Source organism: Diorhabda sublineata, chromosome 11 (genome assembly GCF_026230105.1).
Source record: "Diorhabda sublineata isolate icDioSubl1.1 chromosome 11, icDioSubl1.1, whole genome shotgun sequence".
NCBI classification, from domain to species: Eukaryota; Metazoa; Arthropoda; class Insecta; order Coleoptera; family Chrysomelidae; genus Diorhabda; species Diorhabda sublineata.
The window spans coordinates 16,369,828-16,389,819 of record NC_079484.1 but is presented as its reverse complement, the minus strand read 5'-3'; the positions used below and the strand labels follow the sequence as shown (position 1 = coordinate 16,389,819).

Here is a 19,992-nt window from a genome sequence, read left to right as displayed (position 1 = left end):
GGTTTTTCCGTCTTGCTGAGCGTGCATGCCGCCGCTCTATGCGCTCCCGCGCATCTCACGCAGTGCACGTCCATGTTGCACGTGCTTTGTCCGTGATGGAATCCCTGACACCTGTAACATTGTACAGGTCCGTCGTGCCTTTTTTGTTCTACCACACTTATTTTTGTGTGGCAGAGGTATCTCAACTTCTTATAAGTTAGTTCTTCTTTAGGTTCTATTACTACCATGTATATAGGTAGTAGTTTTCGTGTGTTGTCCTGATTTCTTTGTGTCAACTGCCATACTTTCTTCGGTCTAAGTCCATTTTCCTTTAATTCCTCCTCTACCTCCGACACTGGGGTGTTAACAGCAAGTCCTTTCATGACCTTTCTTAGAGCGCTTCGAGAAGGTCGCAAGTACGGATTAAAGGACTACTGTATAATCGGTCACTGTTTTTTTTCTAGGGCAATCAAAAGGGTCAGGAATTCTTTAACCGGGGAGGAAACTCCCTCCGGCAGTGAGTCCGCTGTCGGCTTTGATAGCCAACTCTTGTTAGGTACTAACAAAGGATTTCAATTTTCGAAATCCTTATTCCTTGATCCCACTTGATCTGACTCTATCGATCTTTTTAATTTCACCCATTTCACTTTTGAAAATGCCCCGAGTAGCATACAAACCCGAAGTAAACCAGTATCCACCGTCGATGAATTCCCACCACTCCCAACCAACCCCAATTCTCCTTCTAAGGAGAAAACCTTCGCAGAAATGGTCGCAGAACTCTCACAGTACAGTCCACATCAATTTATCCAAATGCAAAATGCCATACATTTTATCCAACGTAAATCACTGGTGAATAGCAGGAGCTCATCACCAGCACCATCTACGGATGATTCCTATGCATCTAGGGTCTCGCAGAAATCAGCCAGCTCTAAACCCAAGCAGGTTGATTACTCCCGACTAGGCGCTATTCCCAAAAAAAATATTCCCCCCCTAATTTCAAAATCAATTCCCTTAACTAAAAGCCAAAAGTCAAAACAAAATACTCACAATTCTAACAAACCCCAAACACCAACTCAAACCCAGATCCCCAGAACCCACCAACAATCCCAAACCATCTCCCAACAACAACCTCAATCCCACACCACAGCTCAATCTCCTCCACTTCACACCCTCAATCTTAGAAACCTCCCGACAAAATATACCTCACAGAGAGAGCTCTACAATCTCCTCAATACGCAAGAGCTATTGAGGGGACAAATGCGCTTTCTCAAAGCCAACCCCAATGGTACCGCCCTCCTCAAAATTCCTTCCACGTTTCATCACGAAACGTTGGCAAGGAAAATCCGTTACGCCATAGGTGACGAGAAAATCGTCGTTATCCCGATAAACTCTCCCCAACGAGTCCAAAAACCCGTAGCCACTAAAACCAAAAAAACCACCTTTTCTCTGGTCTGCAAGAATGTAGACCAATCTTACACCGAAGAAGAGTTTCTGAAGATCCTCTCTATCCTGAAATTCCCTGTCATTAAAATTTGGAGGATCATAGCTAGATCCACAAATAAACCCACATCCATGTTCCGAATCATTACAGATTCCGAAACCGCCTACCATCACGCCCTAACCAAGGGTATAAACTTCCACGGGCTTTCGCACTTCTGCGAAGCCTCAAATTCAAACACCATACCCGCAGTCCCAAAATATTGCAACCGTTGCTCATCTACCGGCCACTCCGCAGACTCCTGCAAAGCCAAACCCATCTGTCCAACCTGTGGTGCTTCTGGTCACAAGCCAGAAAAATGCCCAAAAGCTAACTCCCCTACCTGTAAAAATTGCGGGGGACCTCACCCCGCCTTCCACCCCCGCTGCCCGAAAAGGATTGAAACTCCGAAAGCCCCCCAGGATACAGCCCCAGTCACCCTAGAAAAACCTCAAACCCCTTACGACCTGTCTACTGACACTGAAATCCTAATCGAAATCCTGGCAACAACAATAATGAACGCCATCCCTACTTCTCGGGCGCTAGTAGCCGAAACGCTACAACGCCTCATTCCCTCTTTTTACGGTTATAATTGTACCGTAACCAGCGGCTTGGGTAACCGCATTCATTTCGCTTTCACCCAAAAACCAAACACTTCCCACTGAAAAATAAAGTCCCATGGACTTCACAATAGGGACCGTTAATTGCCAAGGTTTAGCCAGAAAACGACATCTACTGAAGCACTTATTAAGCTCTCACAATATCCAAATCTTATCTATAACCGACACCCTTTCCAAATTACCTCCAAGTTTCACTGGCTATACCACCTTCCACCTGGACAGAAATTCCTACTGTCACGGCAACGGACTTCTCGTCCGTAACGGACTCCCTTCGACACCCCATCCCCTACCCCCATTTCTGTCTCAACAGAACCTGGATTGCATAGCCATCGATATATCGTGTAATAACGAGACTATCACTTTCATCTCTTATTACAAACACCCACAACAATCACTTTCTCTCGACCTCCTCGAATATGCATCCACTCTTCCTAGAGCCATCATTATAGGAGACCTCAACTCCAGGAATACCCTTTTTGGTGATACCACCACCAACCTAGCCGGCAGAACTCTCGCCGACTCTCTAATTTCTCTTCCCCTTTCTCGGATTAAAAACCGAAATCCAACACTCGTAAGTCACCTGGGCTCTTCCATCGTCGACCACATAATCTGCACGGACAGATTAATTACCCTTATCGAGGACGAATGCTCTATAGGCGACCCAATCACCTCAGACCACGTTCCCTTATTGGTCAATACATCTTTTTTCAACCCAATAAAACCCCCTCCAACTAGCTTCACCTATCGGGACTTCAAAAAGGCCGACTGGATCTCCTTCGCAAACCATATCAATACCAATTTACCCCAACCCACTATTCTTCGAACTACCGAAGAACTAGACAAATACGCGGAGGATTTCCAATCCCTCATTATCGATGCGCAAGACATCGCCGTCCCTCTTACCACCGTTCATACCAACTATATATCAATCTCTCAAAATATCCGATCCAAAATTCGTCAGAAAAGACAGTTATATAGGCTGTACATTAGAACTAGAGACCCAGCAGTCAAAACGCAATGGAACCGTCTCAACGCCCAAGTCAGGCTGGAAATCAATGCTGAAAAGCGGAGAAAGTGGGAGGCCGCCACTGCCGACTTGGACTATAGACGGGGTCGTGCGTTTTGGCAACAATTCTACAGACTAACTGGCCAACGAAAGTATGTAGAATCACACCTTGAAGTACAAGGACGAAAGTATTTCTCGCCCGAAGACAAATCCACCGTCTTCAAAAACAGCTTACAAACTGTCTTTACTCCAACTGACAACCCCCATTTCTCACGGGACTTTGCCGATGAAACTTACTTCTTCACCCAAAACATAACCCTGAGCCCCCACTGGATTACCCAACTAAATGAGAACGTTCCACTTCTCGCACCATTTACCGTGGATGTTGTTAGATCGGCTTGCCGAGCTGGGAAGAACTCCGCTCCCGGGCGGGACGGAATCTCAAGACAGGCATTAAAAAACCTGCCTGAGACAGCTCTCCCTAAGCTCTGCGGTCTATTTGACGCCTGCTTGGCTTTCTCTTACTTTCCTCAATGTTGGAAATCCGCCAACACGGTTCTCATTCCCAAACCCGGCAAAGACCCTTCCAATCCTGAATCTTACCGCCCTATTTCGCTCATCAGCGTCTTGGGTAAAGTCTTTGAACGTTTGATTAAAGACAGAATCTGGGACTTCTGTACAGAGCTTAATATTATTCCAAAACTCCAATTCGGATTCAGGCCCAAACACTCCACCCAAAACGCCATCACCAATCTTCAAACCATCTTAACCAAAGCGATGAACCAACACCAGTGTGCCTCCGCCATTTTCATGGATGTTCAGAAAGCTTTCGACCAGGTCTGGCATGCCGGACTTATTAGGAAGCTTCTGACTATCCGCATGCTACCTCCTACTATAAAATTGATATATTCATATCTCACCAACCGCTCCATCAAGGTCAAAGTTGGTCATTGCCTTTCCGAATCTTTTACCCCACTTACTGGCGTTCCACAAGGCTCAATTCTGTCCCCACTACTCTATATAATCTATACGTATGACACTCCAATCCCACTGGACCCAACAGTGAAAATCCAAATGTACGCTGATGACACCGCACTCATCGCCTACGCCCAAAACATGCGCTCTCTCAATATCAAATCCCAAAATATTCTGAATCAATTTTCGGATTGGTGCAGAAAATGGAGGGTTACTCTCAATTCTCAAAAAACTCAAGCCATCGCCTTCATACATCCCCAATCAGTGCGCAAACATCAACCTCAAAACCTCCACTTGAGACTTTGGGGAGAGGGGCTCGAAATCCGCAGAGAAGCCGTCTATCTGGGAGTGAAATTCACTCACACTCTCAATTGGACGGCCGATCTGAACGACACTCTAAACAGAGTACGGAAACGAGTCAGGCTCATCAAAGCTCTTGGTGGAAATTTCGGACGAACCCACCCCCTGACCCTACTTCATACGTATAAAACATACATCCGCCCCATTATCGAATATAGAGCAAACGTCTTTACCACTTTACCCGAATATCTGATCAAAAGACTCCTGACCTGCGAGCAGTCCATTCTTAGGTACTGCCAATACAAGTGTAGGTTTAGCCCTAGCAACACCGTTTATGTCAATACTGACATAACCCCAATTCCAAGCCGCCTAAATGACCTCCAAGCCCGATATGTGATTCGAACCATCGAATCAAATAATTCCGCTGCTAAAGAGACCCTGCTCAACCCCTGGACCAACAATATGCGGCCACTAGGTTCAAAACCCAAAAAAAGCTCCCTTATCCGCCTCTTCGACTGCTTGCAACAGCATACGAGGATCTCCCAGAAACCTACCTTAATTTCCTCGATAGTTCCCCCATATCAGTGAGATAAATTCCTACCCCCAACACATACCCTCATTGTCATTCATCGTCGGAGTTGCAGGTTTTCTGCGGTTTCCCTGCAACCTGGAGAACCGATTCTCCAGACAAATGTCCGACGATAGGGAATAATACAGCCGCAGCTGTACCCGCCCACCCCCAATTAGATTAAGAAAAAACAAAAAATAAACAAAAAAAAATATATAAAAAAAAAACCCCCCAAAAAAAAATATAAAAAATAAAAAAAAAATCTTGAACAAAAAAAAAATGTAACTGACCGCTAGAAGCAGCCGAGCAAACACTTCCCAACTAAATATCCCCACACCCAGCCCTGCAGAGGAAAAAATTCCTATATCAGGGCCTAATGCAAATCATAACCAAATTACCAAAAAAAAAAAACCCTTCCTTCCTAATTTTTCACAACGAATCTCTCTTAAATTTATCTCATTCATTGTGTGTTTATCGAGTTGCTATAGCGGTTTAGTATATTGACATTTCTTATATACTTACAAAAAAAAAATAAGATGGCTCGTACTAAACAAACTGCTAGAAAATCGACTGGAGGGAAAGCTCCTCGTAAACAATTAGCGACGAAAGCCGCCCGTAAAAGCGCCCCAGCTACTGGTGGAGTAAAAAAACCTCATCGTTATAGGCCAGGTACTGTAGCTCTTCGTGAGATAAGACGTTATCAAAAGAGTACCGAATTACTTATTAGAAAATTGCCGTTTCAACGATTGGTTCGTGAAATAGCACAAGATTTTAAAACAGATTTACGTTTTCAAAGTTCAGCGGTTATGGCTCTCCAGGAAGCTAGTGAGGCTTATTTGGTAGGTCTATTCGAAGATACTAATCTGTGTGCCATTCATGCTAAAAGAGTCACCATTATGCCCAAGGATATCCAATTGGCTAGAAGAATTCGCGGAGAACGAGCATAAATACAAATGTTTTTTTTTATATAAAATTACATTTTATCCATTTGATTATAATAGATTTTTTGTTTTATATATATATATATATATATATATATATATATATATATATATTGTAAGTAAAAACGGTTCTTTTCAGAACCACAAATAATTTAACATTTATGATAGTAGTATAATATTTTGATATAAATATAGGATGTTCGTTTGAAAACATTGAAATATAAAAGAAGGATGTGATTGTTGATTAGGTAAAGAAGACGCACGCACGCACGCACACACACACACACACACACACGAGATAGAGAAAATTATTTTAACTAACAAATTTTAGACAATATCGACATATAATAATTGAAAGTTTATAAAACAGATTAGATCTACTATATCGTAGGTAGGTCGAGACAAATCTAGAAGGTGGTAACAACCTACATTACATCGATCGATGAAAATGTTATATATAACATAACATATCAATTATTGAACCGAAATTCAAAAAATTCTTGTTTCATCAAAACAAACATTATTTGTTTTTCATTTTCTTCATAAATAAATGAAAAAATTGTGGCCCTGACAAGGGCCATTTGTTATTATTGTCGATTGTCGTCGTACCCATCATCAGTCCGATAATACTTCTCGATTGTTGTACTATCTTTCTGTCAGAAAAAAAATATTCTTTTTATTTCTTCTTTTTAGGAGCGGCGGCGGCAGCGGCGGCGGCGGCGGCGGCTTTTCTTGCTTTAGGAGAGGAACTGCTAGCAGCTGCTTTCGCAGTTTTCGGTTTTGGTGCTTTCGGCTTTTTCGTGGGACTGCCTTTATTGGATTTTTTTGCTTTAGTAGGATTCTTCGTTTTAATTTCGGATGATGCGGCACTGGCTGTATTGGAAGCGGTGGCGACTCCTCCTTTAGCCGAAGATTTTTTATCTGTTTTTTTGGCAACTTTAACGCCTTTCTTATCAGTAGTTGGTGTTGTTGTCGAAGTTTTTAAGGAAGCCGCTGCTGTACCTGTCGTTTTTTTGCCTTTATTAGATTTCTTAATACTTTTCGATTTATCCACTCCTCCTCCTCCTGCAATAATAGCATTTCTTTTTGTTGCTGTTACAATTTTTTTGGATTTAGTTACGCCTGGAGCAGAAGCGGCTGTTTTCTTTTTCTTTTTGTCAATAGCATTCGTTTTAGCCGAAGTACCACCAGTCGAAGTTGCCGAAGCTAACTTGAATGATCCGGAAGCTCCTTTACCTTTAGTTTGTACCAAAGATCCCGATACTACAGATGCTTTCAAATATTTTTTGATGAATGGCGCTACATTTTCTGCATCAACTTTATAATTGGCAGCAATATACTTTTTAATTGCTTGTAAAGATGAGCCTCCACGTTCCTTTAAACCTTTGATCGCATTGTTTACCATTTCCGAAGTCGGTGGATGAGATGGTTTGGTCCTATGATTTTTAGCTTTTTTTTCCTTTTTATTTATTGGAGACGACGAAACCTGCGGTGAATTAGACGCAGACGTTGCGGTTACAACCGAAGTTTGATTCTCTGTATCCGCCATAACTACTAACAAACAACCTTGAGTGTTATTATATCGTCGATAAACTACACTAAACTGATATAAAAAAAAATATTGGATGTACTTTTATATTTAGTTTTATAAAATTTCACCTCTCTATATACTTAAAAGTATAAAAGACTTTTAATTTTTCGCGTGTAATGAGTTACAAGAGGAGTCACTCAAATAAAGCGGACGGAAGACTGAACGAACGAATAGAACTAAGTTAAAAAACGAACCTCATAAACCAAACCAACCTCAAAAACCTTGGTTTCTTCGAGATTTTCGAATCGAATGTAATGAAAAAAATTGACAAATAACTAACTAAGGTATACTTCGAACTTTCGCCGAAGTTTTACTATAATTTAATGACTGCTAACAACGTTTGTTATTAAAAAAAAGGACCACTTAAAAATGGTTAAAAATTTATTTCCGTCGATGCTTAGCACTTTAGATATAATTTCGAAATTAAATAAAAGTCCTTCTTAAAATACAATGAAGGTAAAGAGAAACGTGTCTATTCACAATAATGACCAATATTTAAAAATATCAAAACGAATTGAAATAATACCGCAATTATCATTTGAACGGTGACATGTCTACCCTGACTTACGCGACACGTTTCTACTATATATGTTCGTAACTAATATATTATTATGAGTATTTTTCAATAACAATCTTCCGACATACTAAATATAAGAAAAATATCAAATTTCAATATTGGAACCCGCTTATATTTCATTTTAGATAATATTGAATGGTGGGTGGTGGTGGTGGTGGTAGTAGTAGCAAATTATAATTATTAACAATAGATTGATTGATTGACTGATTATATTTTCTTCGAACGAACTAACTACTTCGCTCTATTCGCAACTATGTCTGTCTATTACACAATATTTCATATTTTATCCGACAATTTTTTTTTTTACATTGTATAGTATATTATTTTAGGAAATGAACATATTTTATTTAAAATTTCAAACCAATTTGGAAAGAAAAAAAAAGTGTTTTTAACAAAACTTCAAAGACGCCACAAAAACTACTTTAACAACGGCAACCGACCAACCGCTTTGTATGTTTTATCTTACCGGCGGTCGGGTTTTTTTTTTGCCTTTAGCCGACAGTGAATTAGTATATGAAACTTTTTAAAACAAAAGCGACGTTAGAAAGTTTTATATATATCTATATATATATATATATATATATATATATATATATATATATATATATATATCTATATATATATATATATATGTACGTACAACGGAAAAACTTGGCCTTATAATATTAATACACAATAAATTTTTATTGATCTTAGAAGAGGATTTTTCAGTTAAGTGGAATATCATCTTTCGTCATATTTAATAGAATTCAATTGAATTAAAGTCTTTCGTTCGTTGTTATCATATATAAATAAAAAAAAAGTAGTATTGTGGTTCTGAAAAGAACCGTTTTTTTTTTGTTTGGTCGATGTTATTATTTAAGTAAATAAAATAGAAAATTTTCTGTCAATATAGTAGATATGTTATACTTATTATTTAGAACTAGTATATTTGGTAACTGCTTTAGTTCCTTCACTGACTGCGTGTTTTGCCAATTCTCCGGGAAGCAATAGTCTCACTGCAGTTTGAATTTCTCTACTTGTAATTGTTGAACGTTTATTATAATGAGCCAATCTGGATGCTTCGGCGGCGATACGTTCGAATATATCATTAACAAAACTATTCATTATACTCATAGCTTTACTCGATATACCGGTGTCAGGATGAACTTGCTTAAGTACTTTGTAAATGTAAATAGCATAACTTTCCTTCCTCCTCCTTTTTTTCTTTTTATCGGCTTTCGAAATATTCTTTTGAGCCTTTCCGGCTTTTTTCGCTGCCTTTCCGCTAGCTTTTGGTGGCATTATTTCTCTTGAAATAAAATAAAAACACTTGGATGACGTACCGTATTTATCGACGAAAAGTGGGTAAAATTAACAGTTAACAGCACACACACACACATTTCCCTTGAGACGAGCCCGTCCCTCTAGACATCCACCCCCGGATAAATCCACGAGTGGGTGCGAAGAAGAACATTCCAACCACCCCCTGTCACTTCCGACAGGTCCTCATCCTCTTTCACGTCGCAGTTTCGCGTGTAGAATCCCTCCTCTCCCCTTAGGTCTATGGGAGATTCTGGGATGTCTTATCTTTTTTTTATTAAAGAGATTAGCCTGTTGGCTATACACTCTTGGCTTCTTGTTCTGGACGTCTTCGTGTGTGTGTGTGTTTCGCGGCCTCGGGTAAACCTCTTCCTACCTTATGTCGATAGGAAAGGATCTAATCCGAGTGGTCCTTCGCCTTCTTTATAGCTGTCCCCGATGTATAACTCTACATTTCCTTGTGAAATGCAGAATTACCGTGTCGGGGGGTGTCCTCTTGTGGTTTATTTTTGTTGGGCGATGAGTGTTGCTATGAGAATCTGCATATTTTGCAACATACTCAGTAGCTCCGGTGTTTTTTCTTCTGTCTTTGTTGTTTTTTTCGCAACTTGTGCGTAAGTGCGTCCTGTTTGCGTGGTGTTCCTTGCTTGGTTGTTCTCCGTCTTTTTCGGGTGTTTCGGGCACCCTTTGTAGTTTGCGGGGTGTTCTCCTCCGCAGTTCTTGCAATTCGGTTTTTCCGTCTTGCTGAGCGTGCATTCCGCCGCTCTATGCGCTCCCGCGCATCTCACGCAGTGCACGTCCATGTTGCACGTGCTTTGTCCGTGATGGAATCCCTGACACCTGTACAGTTAACAGACACACATTTCCCTTGAGACGAGCCCGTCCCTCTAGACATCCACCCCCGGATAAATCCACGAGTGGGTGCGAAGAAGAACATTCCAACCACCCCCTGTCACTTCCGACAGGTCCTCATCCTCTTTCACGTCGCAGTTTCGCGTGTAGAATCCCTCCTCTCCCCTTAGGTCTATGGGAGATTCTGGGATGTCTTATCTTTTTATTAAAGAGATTAGCCTGTTGGCTGTACACTCTTGGCTTCTTGTTCTGGACGTCTTCGTGTGTGTGTGTGTTTCGCGGTCTCGGGTAAACCTCTTCCTACCTCATGCCGATAGGAAAATATCTAATCCGAGTGGTCCTTCGCCTTCTCTATAGCTGTCCCCGATGTATAACTCTACATTTCCTTGTGAAATGCAGAATTACCGTGTCGGGGGGTGTCCTCTTGTGGTTTATTTTTGTTGGGCGATAAGTGTTGCTATGAGTATCTGCATATTTTGCAACATACTCAGTAGCTCCGGTGTTTTTTCTTCTGTCTTCGTTGTTTTCTTCGCAACTTGTGCGTAAGTGCGTCCTGTTTGCGTGGTGTTCCTTGCTTGGTTGTTCTCCGTCTTTTTCGGGTGTTTCGGGCACCCTTTGTAGTTTGCGGGGTGTTCTCCTCCGCAGTTCTTGCAATTCGGTTTTTCCGTCTTGCTGAGCGTGCATTCCGCCGCTCTATGCGCTCCCGCGCATCTCACGCAGTGCACGTCCATGTTGCACGTGCTTTGTCCGTGATGGAATCCCTGACACCTGTAACATTGTACAGGTCCGTCGTGCCTTTTTTGTTCTACCACACTTATTTTTGTGTGGCAGAGGTATCTCAACTTCTTATAAGTTGGTTCTTCTTTCAGTTCTTTTACTACCATGTATATAGGTAGTAGTTTTCGTGTGTTGTCCTGATTTCTTTGAGTACGGCTTGTCAACTGCCATACTTTCTTCGGTCTAAGTCCATTTTCCTTCAATTCCTCCTCTACCTCCGACACTGGGGTGTTAACAGCAAGTCCTTTTATGACGAGCTTCCTCTCCTTTTCTTCATTGAGTAGGTATGTATACCACTCAATTTCCTTATACTCGCTCAGGAGCATCTTCATCTTGTTAAAGTCGTCTTTAGTCGCCGTCGTTATTTTGCCCGTGTGTATTCCCATTTTACACTGGGCATCGATTTTTCTTTGCACTAGCTGTTTGCGTAGTGCTGTCCACATCAGTGGGGATTTTAGAATTATCGGAGGTGGCCTTCTCTCCGGTTTTTATTTTCTCCAATTCTTCTTGGATTTGATTGTCCGTTGATGTTTCTTCTTCTTCGTCTGAGGATTGTTTATCTGCTTTTTTTCTTTTTTTTTTGTTCTTCACTTCCGTGAAGTCTCCTTCCATAGGGCAGTCTTCATTTTGTGGTTCTTCGTTCAATTTCTTCTGAGTTTTCGGAGTTTTCGTATTATCTACTCCTCCTGTAGTTGGGTTCCTTTCAGTTATCATTTTTGAACACTCAATGATTTTCTCTTCTTCTAGTCGTTTAATTTTGGTATCTTACACCGAAGAAGAGTTCCTGGAGATTCTCTCTATCCTGAAATTCCCTGTCCTTAAAACTTGGAGAATTATAGCTAGATCCACGAATAAACCCACATCCATGTTCCGAATTATTACAGATTCCGAAACCGCCTACCATCACGCCCTAACCAAGGGTATAAACTTCCACGGGCTTCCGCACTACTGCGAAGCCTCAAATTCAAACACCATACCCGCAGTCCCCAAATACTGCAACCGTTGCTCATCTACCGGCCACTCCGCAGACACCTGCAATGCCAAACCTATTTGTCCAACCTGTGGTGCTTCTGGTCACAAGCCAGAAAAATGCCCAAAAGCTAACTCCCCTACCTGTAAAAATTGCGGCGGACCTCACCCCGCCTTCCACCCCCGCTGTCCGAAAAGGATTGAAACTCCGAAAGCCCCCCAGGATACAGCCCCAGTCACCCTAGAAAAACCTCAAACCCCTTACGACCTGTCTACTGACACTAAAATCCTAATCGAAATCCTGGCAACAACAATAATGAACGCCATCCCTACTTCTCGGGCGCTAGTAGCCGAAACGCTACAACGCCTCATTCCCCCTTTTTACGGTTATAATTGTACCGTAACCAGCGGCGTGGGTAACCGCATTCATTTCGCTTTCACCCAAAAACCAAACACGTCCCACTGAAAAAGTGTAGGTTTAGCTCTAGCAACGCCATTTATGTCAATACTGACATAACCCCCATTCCAAGCCGCCTAAATGACCTCCAAGACCCTTCTAATTGATTCGATCCATAGAATCAAGAATTCCGTTGCGAAAGGGACCCTACTCATCCTTCCTCAATTTCCTCAATAATAGCTCCCATATCAATCAGATAAATTCCTACCCCCAACACCCACCCTCATTTTCATCCATCGTCGGAGTTGCAGGTTTTCTGCGGTTTCCCTGCAACCTGGAGAACCGATTCTCCAGACAAATGTCCGACGATAGGGAATAATACAGCCGCAGCTGTACCCGCCCCCCCAATTAGATTAAGAAAAAAACAAAAAATAAACAAAAAAAATATATAAAAAAACCCCCCCAAAAAAAATATTAAAAATAAAAAAAAATCTTGAACAAAAAAAAATGTAACTGACCGCTAGAAGCAGCCGAGCAAACACTTCCCAACTAAATATCCCCACACCCAGCCCTGCAGAGGAAAAAATTCCTATATCAGGGCCTAATGCAAATCATAACCAAATTACCAAAAAAAAAAAAAAACCTTCCTTCCTAATTTTGCACAATCTCTAAATTTATCTCATTCATTGTGTGTTTATCGAGTTGCTATAGCGGTTCAGTATATTGACATTTCTTATATACTTACAAAAAAAAATAAGATGGCTCGTACTAAACAAACTGCTAGAAAATCGACTGGAGGGAAAGCTCCTCGTAAACAATTAGCGACGAAAGCCGCCCGTAAAAGCGCACCAGCTACTGGTGGAGTAAAAAAACCTCATCGTTATAGGCCAGGTACTGTAGCTCTTCGTGAGATAAGACGTTATCAAAAGAGTACCGAATTACTTATTAGAAAATTGCCGTTTCAACGATTGGTTCGTGAAATAGCACAAGATTTTAAAACAGATTTACGTTTTCAAAGTTCAGCGGTTATGGCTCTCCAGGAAGCTAGTGAGGCTTATTTGGTAGGTCTATTCGAAGATACTAATCTGTGTGCCATTCATGCTAAAAGAGTCACCATTATGCCCAAGGATATCCAAGGCTAGAAGAATTCGCGGAGAACGAGCATAAATACAAATGTTTTTTTTTTATATAAAATTACATTTTATCTATTTGATTATAATAGATTTTTTGTTTTATATATATATATATATATATATATATATATATATATATATATATATATATATATATTGTAAGTAAAAACGGTTCTTTTCAGAACCACAAATAATTTAACATTTATGATAGTAGTATAATATTTTGATATAAATATAGGATGTTCGTTTGAAAACATTGAAATATAAAAGAAGGATGTGATTGTTGATTAGGTAAAGAAGACGCACGCACGCACGCACACACACACACACACACACACACACACACACACACACACACACACACACACGGGATAGAGAAAATTATTATTTTTAACTAACAAATTTTAGACAATATCGACATATAATAATTGAAAGTTTATAAAACAGATTAGATCTACTATATCGTAGGTAGGTCGAGACAAATCTAGAAGGTGGTAACAACCTACATTACATCGATCGATGAAAATGTTATATATAACATAACATATCAATTATTGAACCGAAATTCAAAAAATTCTTGTTTCATCAAAACAAACATTATTTGTTTTTCATTTTCTTCATAAATAAATGAAAAAATTGTGGCCCTGACAAGGGCCATTTGTTATTATTGTCGATTGTCGTCGTACCCATCATCAGTCCGATAATACTTCTCGATTGTTGTACTATCTTTCTGTCAGAAAAAAAATATTCTTTTTATTTCTTCTTTTTAGGAGCGGCGGCGGCAGCGGCGGCGGCGGCGGCGGCTTTTCTTGCTTTAGGAGAGGAACTGCTAGCAGCTGCTTTCGCAGTTTTCGGTTTTGGTGCTTTCGGCTTTTTCGTGGGACTGCCTTTATTGGATTTTTTTGCTTTAGTAGGATTTTTCGTTTTAATTTCGGATGATGCGGCACTGGCTGTATTGGAAGCGGCGGCGGCGACTCCTCTTTTAGCCGAAGATTTTTTATCTGTTTTTTTGGCAACTTTAACGCCTTCCTTATCAGTAGTTGGTGTTGTTGTTGTCGTCGAAGTTTTTAAGGAAGCCGCTGCTGTACCTGTCGTTTTTTTGCCTTTATTAGATTTCTTAATACTTTTCGATTTATCCACTCCTCCTCCTCCTGCAATAATAGCATTTCTTTTTGCTGCTGTTACAATTTTTTTGGATTTAGTTACGCCTGGAGTAGAAGCGGCTGTTTTCTTTTTCTTTTTGTCAATAGCATTCGTTTTAGCCGAAGTACCACCAGTCGAAGTTGCCGAAGCTAACTTGAATGATCCGGAAGCTCCTTTACCTTTAGTTTGTACCAAAGATCCCGATACTACAGATGCTTTCAAATATTTTTTGATGAATGGCGCTACTTTTTCTGCATCAACTTTATAATTGGCAGCAATATACTTTTTAATTGCTTGTAAAGATGAGCCTCCGCGTTCCTTTAAACCTTTGATCGCATTGTTTACCATTTCCGAAGTCGGTGGATGAGATGGTTTGGTCCTAGGATTTTTAGCTTTTTTTTCCTTTTTATTTATTGGAGACGACGAAACCTGCGGTGAATTAGACGCAGACGTTGCGGTTACAACCGAAGTTTGATTTTCTGTATCCGCCATAACTACTAACAAACAACCTTGAGTGTTATTATATCGTCGATAAACTACACTAAACTGATAAAAAAAAAAAAATATTGGATGTACTTTTATATTTAGTTTTATAAAATTTCACCTCTCTATATACTTAAAAGTATAAAAGACTTTTAATTTTTCGCGTGTAATGAGTTACAAGAGGAGTCATTCAAATAAAGCGGACGGAAGACTGAACGAACGAATAGAACTAAGTTAAAAAACGAACCTCATCCTCTACTCAGCTACTGAGGAGAGAACACGCGTTTAACGATTGTTTTGTAATCTGTATAGTGATATATTTTACGACCAGTATAAACCTCAAGCAAAGTGTACCCCCTCATAATTATTACTATTCAATATTATAGTTAATCTATTGGTCTAATTGAAAACCTACGCATAGATTTACTAAGTCTACCTTCGCCCCCCATCACGGGGACTACACCGTACCCCACCGAGTATACACGAAGGTTGAGGGAAAAAATACAAAAACTTAATGTGCAAAAACCAGAAATATTCTCTAGCGAAAATCTCAATATTGATAAAAATGTGCGTGTTAATAGAACAATAGTGTCAGTGAAAACGTCACCGAAAAGAAGATATAAAGGTACGTTAAAACATAAGACAATAACAAAAACTAATAAAATAAAAAGACTTACAAAAACCAACACACATAAAACGGTTCCTAAGATAAGTGTACGGGAATCTAGTCGTAGTTTTGATCCCGACGTTCCACGTCGCAGTGCCGATACTACAGATGAAAATTCACTGTCAAAATACTCTTCAGAAATCAATAGAATAAAAAAGAAAACTTCAGAATTAAAATTAAAAAACAAAAATTTTCTAAAACTAGTTTATATTGATGAAGATTTTTTGATTGAAGATAAAACAAATAAAACTGATAGTTTGGAAACGATAATTATTCCAAAACAGTGTTTAGAAACAATCGACGTATCGTCGCAATCTAAATGTATTGAGTTGACCAACAACCAACCATCTAAAGCAAAGTGTTCAGAAGTTAACATCGAAAAGTGTCCAGAACAAATAAACAAAAACATTAACAAGTGTTCAGAAAACAAAAATATCACTTGCGATAGTGATATAATAGGGCTGAAGTCTTTCAACTCTGAGTTGTCAATTCCTGTGTGTAGAGGCAGTTCGGCCAATAATACCTCCACACCGGATAGATCATTAAACAAAGTAACACAAACAAAAGTACAAATGGAAGAAGATACTATAGGATCACAGCGCAGTGACTCATCAGAGGAAGACATAAGCTCAAAGAGATCGACAAACGTCCCTGAAACAACAACAATTCAAGCACAAATACATAAACCTGCTAATCTCTCATGGGGGCAGGAAGTTGAAGACGCTGAGAATACTGGCGTTGGAATAACAACCGACAATTTCACGTCGCAATACGAGAAAATTGTTAAGAAAAATTCTAAAATAACTGCTAGAAAACTAAATATGTCTAGTGCGGAACAACAAAAAGTAGACATAAACGCAATCCAGACAATCACCACAAATGAACCCATGGACACTAGAGACGTCACACCACCGGGATTCGAAAAACCCAAAAAATGTGTATCTTTCAATAAAATACTGAGTCAGACAAACAAACAAGCCACAATCGAAACACACAACAATTACGATACGCTATCTGAACTCTCTGAAGACGAGAAACAAACTACATTCAAAACACAAAAGAAAAGGAAGAAAACTCACTTCAGAAAGTTCAATAACTCCTGTGTTACCAGCGATGATGACGACACAGGCATCCAAGAGAATAAACGTACAAAAGCAGCCTCCAAAATCTCTAAGAAACTCACCGCATGCCCACCAATAGTAATTGACGGAAACGTTTCACACCACAGGCATATGGTAAACAGAATAACAGAAGAAGTCAAAAACCCATTCGAACTTAAGTACACAAACAATTCAACAATCGTATTCACCAAAGATGCTAGCGACTTTGAGAATTTGAAAAAAACACTGAAACGGGAAAAAATTCAATTTCACACCTACTCCAGACGAGAAGACAAAACACACGCATTCGTACTAAGAGGCCTAGCAGAAGGGCTACACATCATTGACATCCGAGAAGAGCTTGAAAAAATTCATAAAATTCAAATTAAGGACATTTATCGTATGACAACGAAGGGTCGCCCCCTTTATTTAGTTATTACAGACTCCAAAATTACTCTGGACTACCTGAATAAAACGGTAAGAGTAATCGAACACACAAGGGTTGTATGGGAACATAGAAGACAAAACAAACCAATCATACGATGCCACATCTGTCAGCTCTGGGGCCACGCTACCTCAAATTGCGGTAGAACGCCGAGATGCCTAAAATGCGCGGGGCAACATCTTACACCAGAATGTGTTAAAGAAAGATCGCTTCCTGCCCGATGCGCCAACTGCAGAAGAGACCACCCTGCAAACGCAGAAATTTGTCCAGAATTCATAAAAAGGAAAATATGGCTTGAAGAAAAGAAATCAATCAATCTAAAATCCAAAACCACCACCACCACCACCTCAAAATATATCCCAGCTCCTATTCCAACAAACAACCCATGGACAAAAAGAAACAACAATGAAGATTTTCCCAGCCTCCCATCCAAAAACATTCCCCAAACAACCCCCCAAAATGAACAGCCTCAAATACAATCAAAAACAACAAACGTTCAACCCAGACCACCCAACAACGATATAACCAAATTCACCGAGCTGAACAACATGTTCAAAGAACTTCACTCCTTGGTAAACTTGGACGAACTTAGCAGAGCCGTTGCTGATCTACTAGAGGAAATGAAGAAGGCAAACAATAAAATGGAGAAATTCACGATCTACAATAACTTTGTTACTAATATAGACAACTATGACATCTAGGCAGGTAGGTGGTAGAACAGTATTTCAAAAACGATTTAATCTTAAAATTATATTCTGTAATGTACGTGGAGTTTATAGCAAACTCCATCTTATCAGACATTTTCTCGACATTCACAAACCAGATATTTTCTTTCTTATCGAGACACTTCTTAAACCAAATAAATCAATTAACTTTGGAAACCCAGAATATCGTCTCATTAGACAAGACCGCCCCGCCGATGCCAACGGTGGTGGTATCGCATTGTTAATCAAAAAAGGCATAAATTTCCAACTCTTGCAACAAAATAATACATCAATTGAGCATATCCCAATACTCTTAGATAATAAAATTAAAATAGTCGGTGTTTATAATCCTCCCGGTAATACGTTAAAAGAATTGGACAATATCACAAAAACACACAACAAAGTTCTGATAGTAGGTGATCTTAATTGTCGACATCCACTGTGGGATCATTACGCTAAACTCCCTAATAAAAACGGAAATACTCTTTTGAAATTTTGTGACAATTCTGATTGTATTATATTCAATACTGATGAACCAAAGCATTTTCCATACGCAAACTTCACTCCCAGCACACTCGACATAGCCATAGGGAAAAACATTAACAACATACACAAAATAAAAACCCTAACAGACTTCAACTCCGATCACGATCCTGTCCTTATCCATCTGAAACTTTCACACAATATACATAACCCTGTCATTACAAAAACATACGATTACAACACTACAAGCTGGGTAAAATTTAGAAAACACATAAATGAAAACATCACAATAACAGACAAAATAGAAAATACACAACACTTAACAAAGATAATTGGAAATCTTCAAAATATTATCATCACAGCAAGAAATCAATCAACTATATTAAAACCAAAAACCCAATTCCATAATACTCTCCCAGATCACATCATACAAACAATACACGAGAAAAACAAAATAAGGAGAAAATGGCAACAAACTAGGCACGATAACGATCATTCACTACTAAAACACTATCAACACACAATAAACAACTTGATAAAAGAACACAAAAACAACGAATGGTCCAATTTTTTGAACACCTTACAACCAGAAAACAACTCGCTATGGAAAATCGCGAAACGTCTCAGATTCAAACAAAATAAATTTAATAAAATTATTAGTAACGGACAACGTTTACTAATGAAATCGAAATAGCGGAAAAGTTCGGAGAGTATTTTCAAAACAACTTTATAAATTATTCACAACACACACAATACCATCAAAATATCACACAATCAACTTAACAACTTGTACAGAAGTTTACAACACAATACAACAATTAAAAAATAAAACAGCCCCGGGATCAGACGGGATACCTAACATTTTACTCAAAAATATACCAAAAAAAGCAATAGTACAACTTACATACATAATAAATTTCATTATTAAAACTGGTCAATACCCGGATATGCTCAAGATTGCCAACATCATACCAATAATCAAAGCTAACAAACAACCATGTTATGTGGATAGCTACAGACCAATTTCCCTACTGAATAATATAGCAAAGGTAATTGATAAAATAATCCTTAAAAGATTACAAAATTTCATAGATAAACATAATACTATACCTTCCGAGCAATACGGATTCAGAAGCGGTCACAGCACAGTGGCTCAAATCATCAGAGTTTTAAATTATATTAGAGAAGGCTTCCAAAACAAAGAAAAAGCAATTATGGTCACTATCGATATACAGAAAGCATTTGACTCCGTATGGCCCGAGGGATTAGTTCACAAATTAATCAAATTAGGTATACCAAGCTATTTGATTAAAATTTTAAATTCATACCTAACGAATCGTAAATTCTTCACTAAAATAGAAAATCACACAGCTGGACCATTTTCAATACAAGCTGGAGTACCACAAGGCTCTGTGTTATCTCCTTTGCTATATTCCATATTTATCCATGATCTACCAACTTCCCCGCAACTTCTTACCGCCATATATGCCGACGACACCTGTT

General features: G+C 39.3%; 2 protein-coding genes across 2 annotated transcripts; one reads left to right on the top strand and one right to left on the bottom strand.

Moving 5' to 3' along the window:
* Window positions 1-5,461: 5,461 nt before the first annotated feature.
* On the top strand, window positions 5,462-5,987 carry LOC130450152 (histone H3). Its single transcript, XM_056788359.1, has one exon. The coding sequence runs from the start codon at window positions 5,462-5,464 to the stop codon at window positions 5,870-5,872; it is 411 nt and encodes a 136-aa protein (XP_056644337.1). The 3' UTR covers window positions 5,873-5,987.
* Window positions 5,988-8,876: 2,889 nt separating this feature from the next.
* LOC130450132 (histone H2B) lies at window positions 8,877-9,375 on the bottom strand. The gene has a single exon (XM_056788336.1). It carries the CDS (start codon window positions 9,316-9,318, stop codon window positions 8,947-8,949), a length of 372 nt encoding a protein of 123 aa, XP_056644314.1. The 5' UTR covers window positions 9,319-9,375; the 3' UTR covers window positions 8,877-8,946.
* Window positions 9,376-19,992: the final 10,617 nt, after the last annotated feature.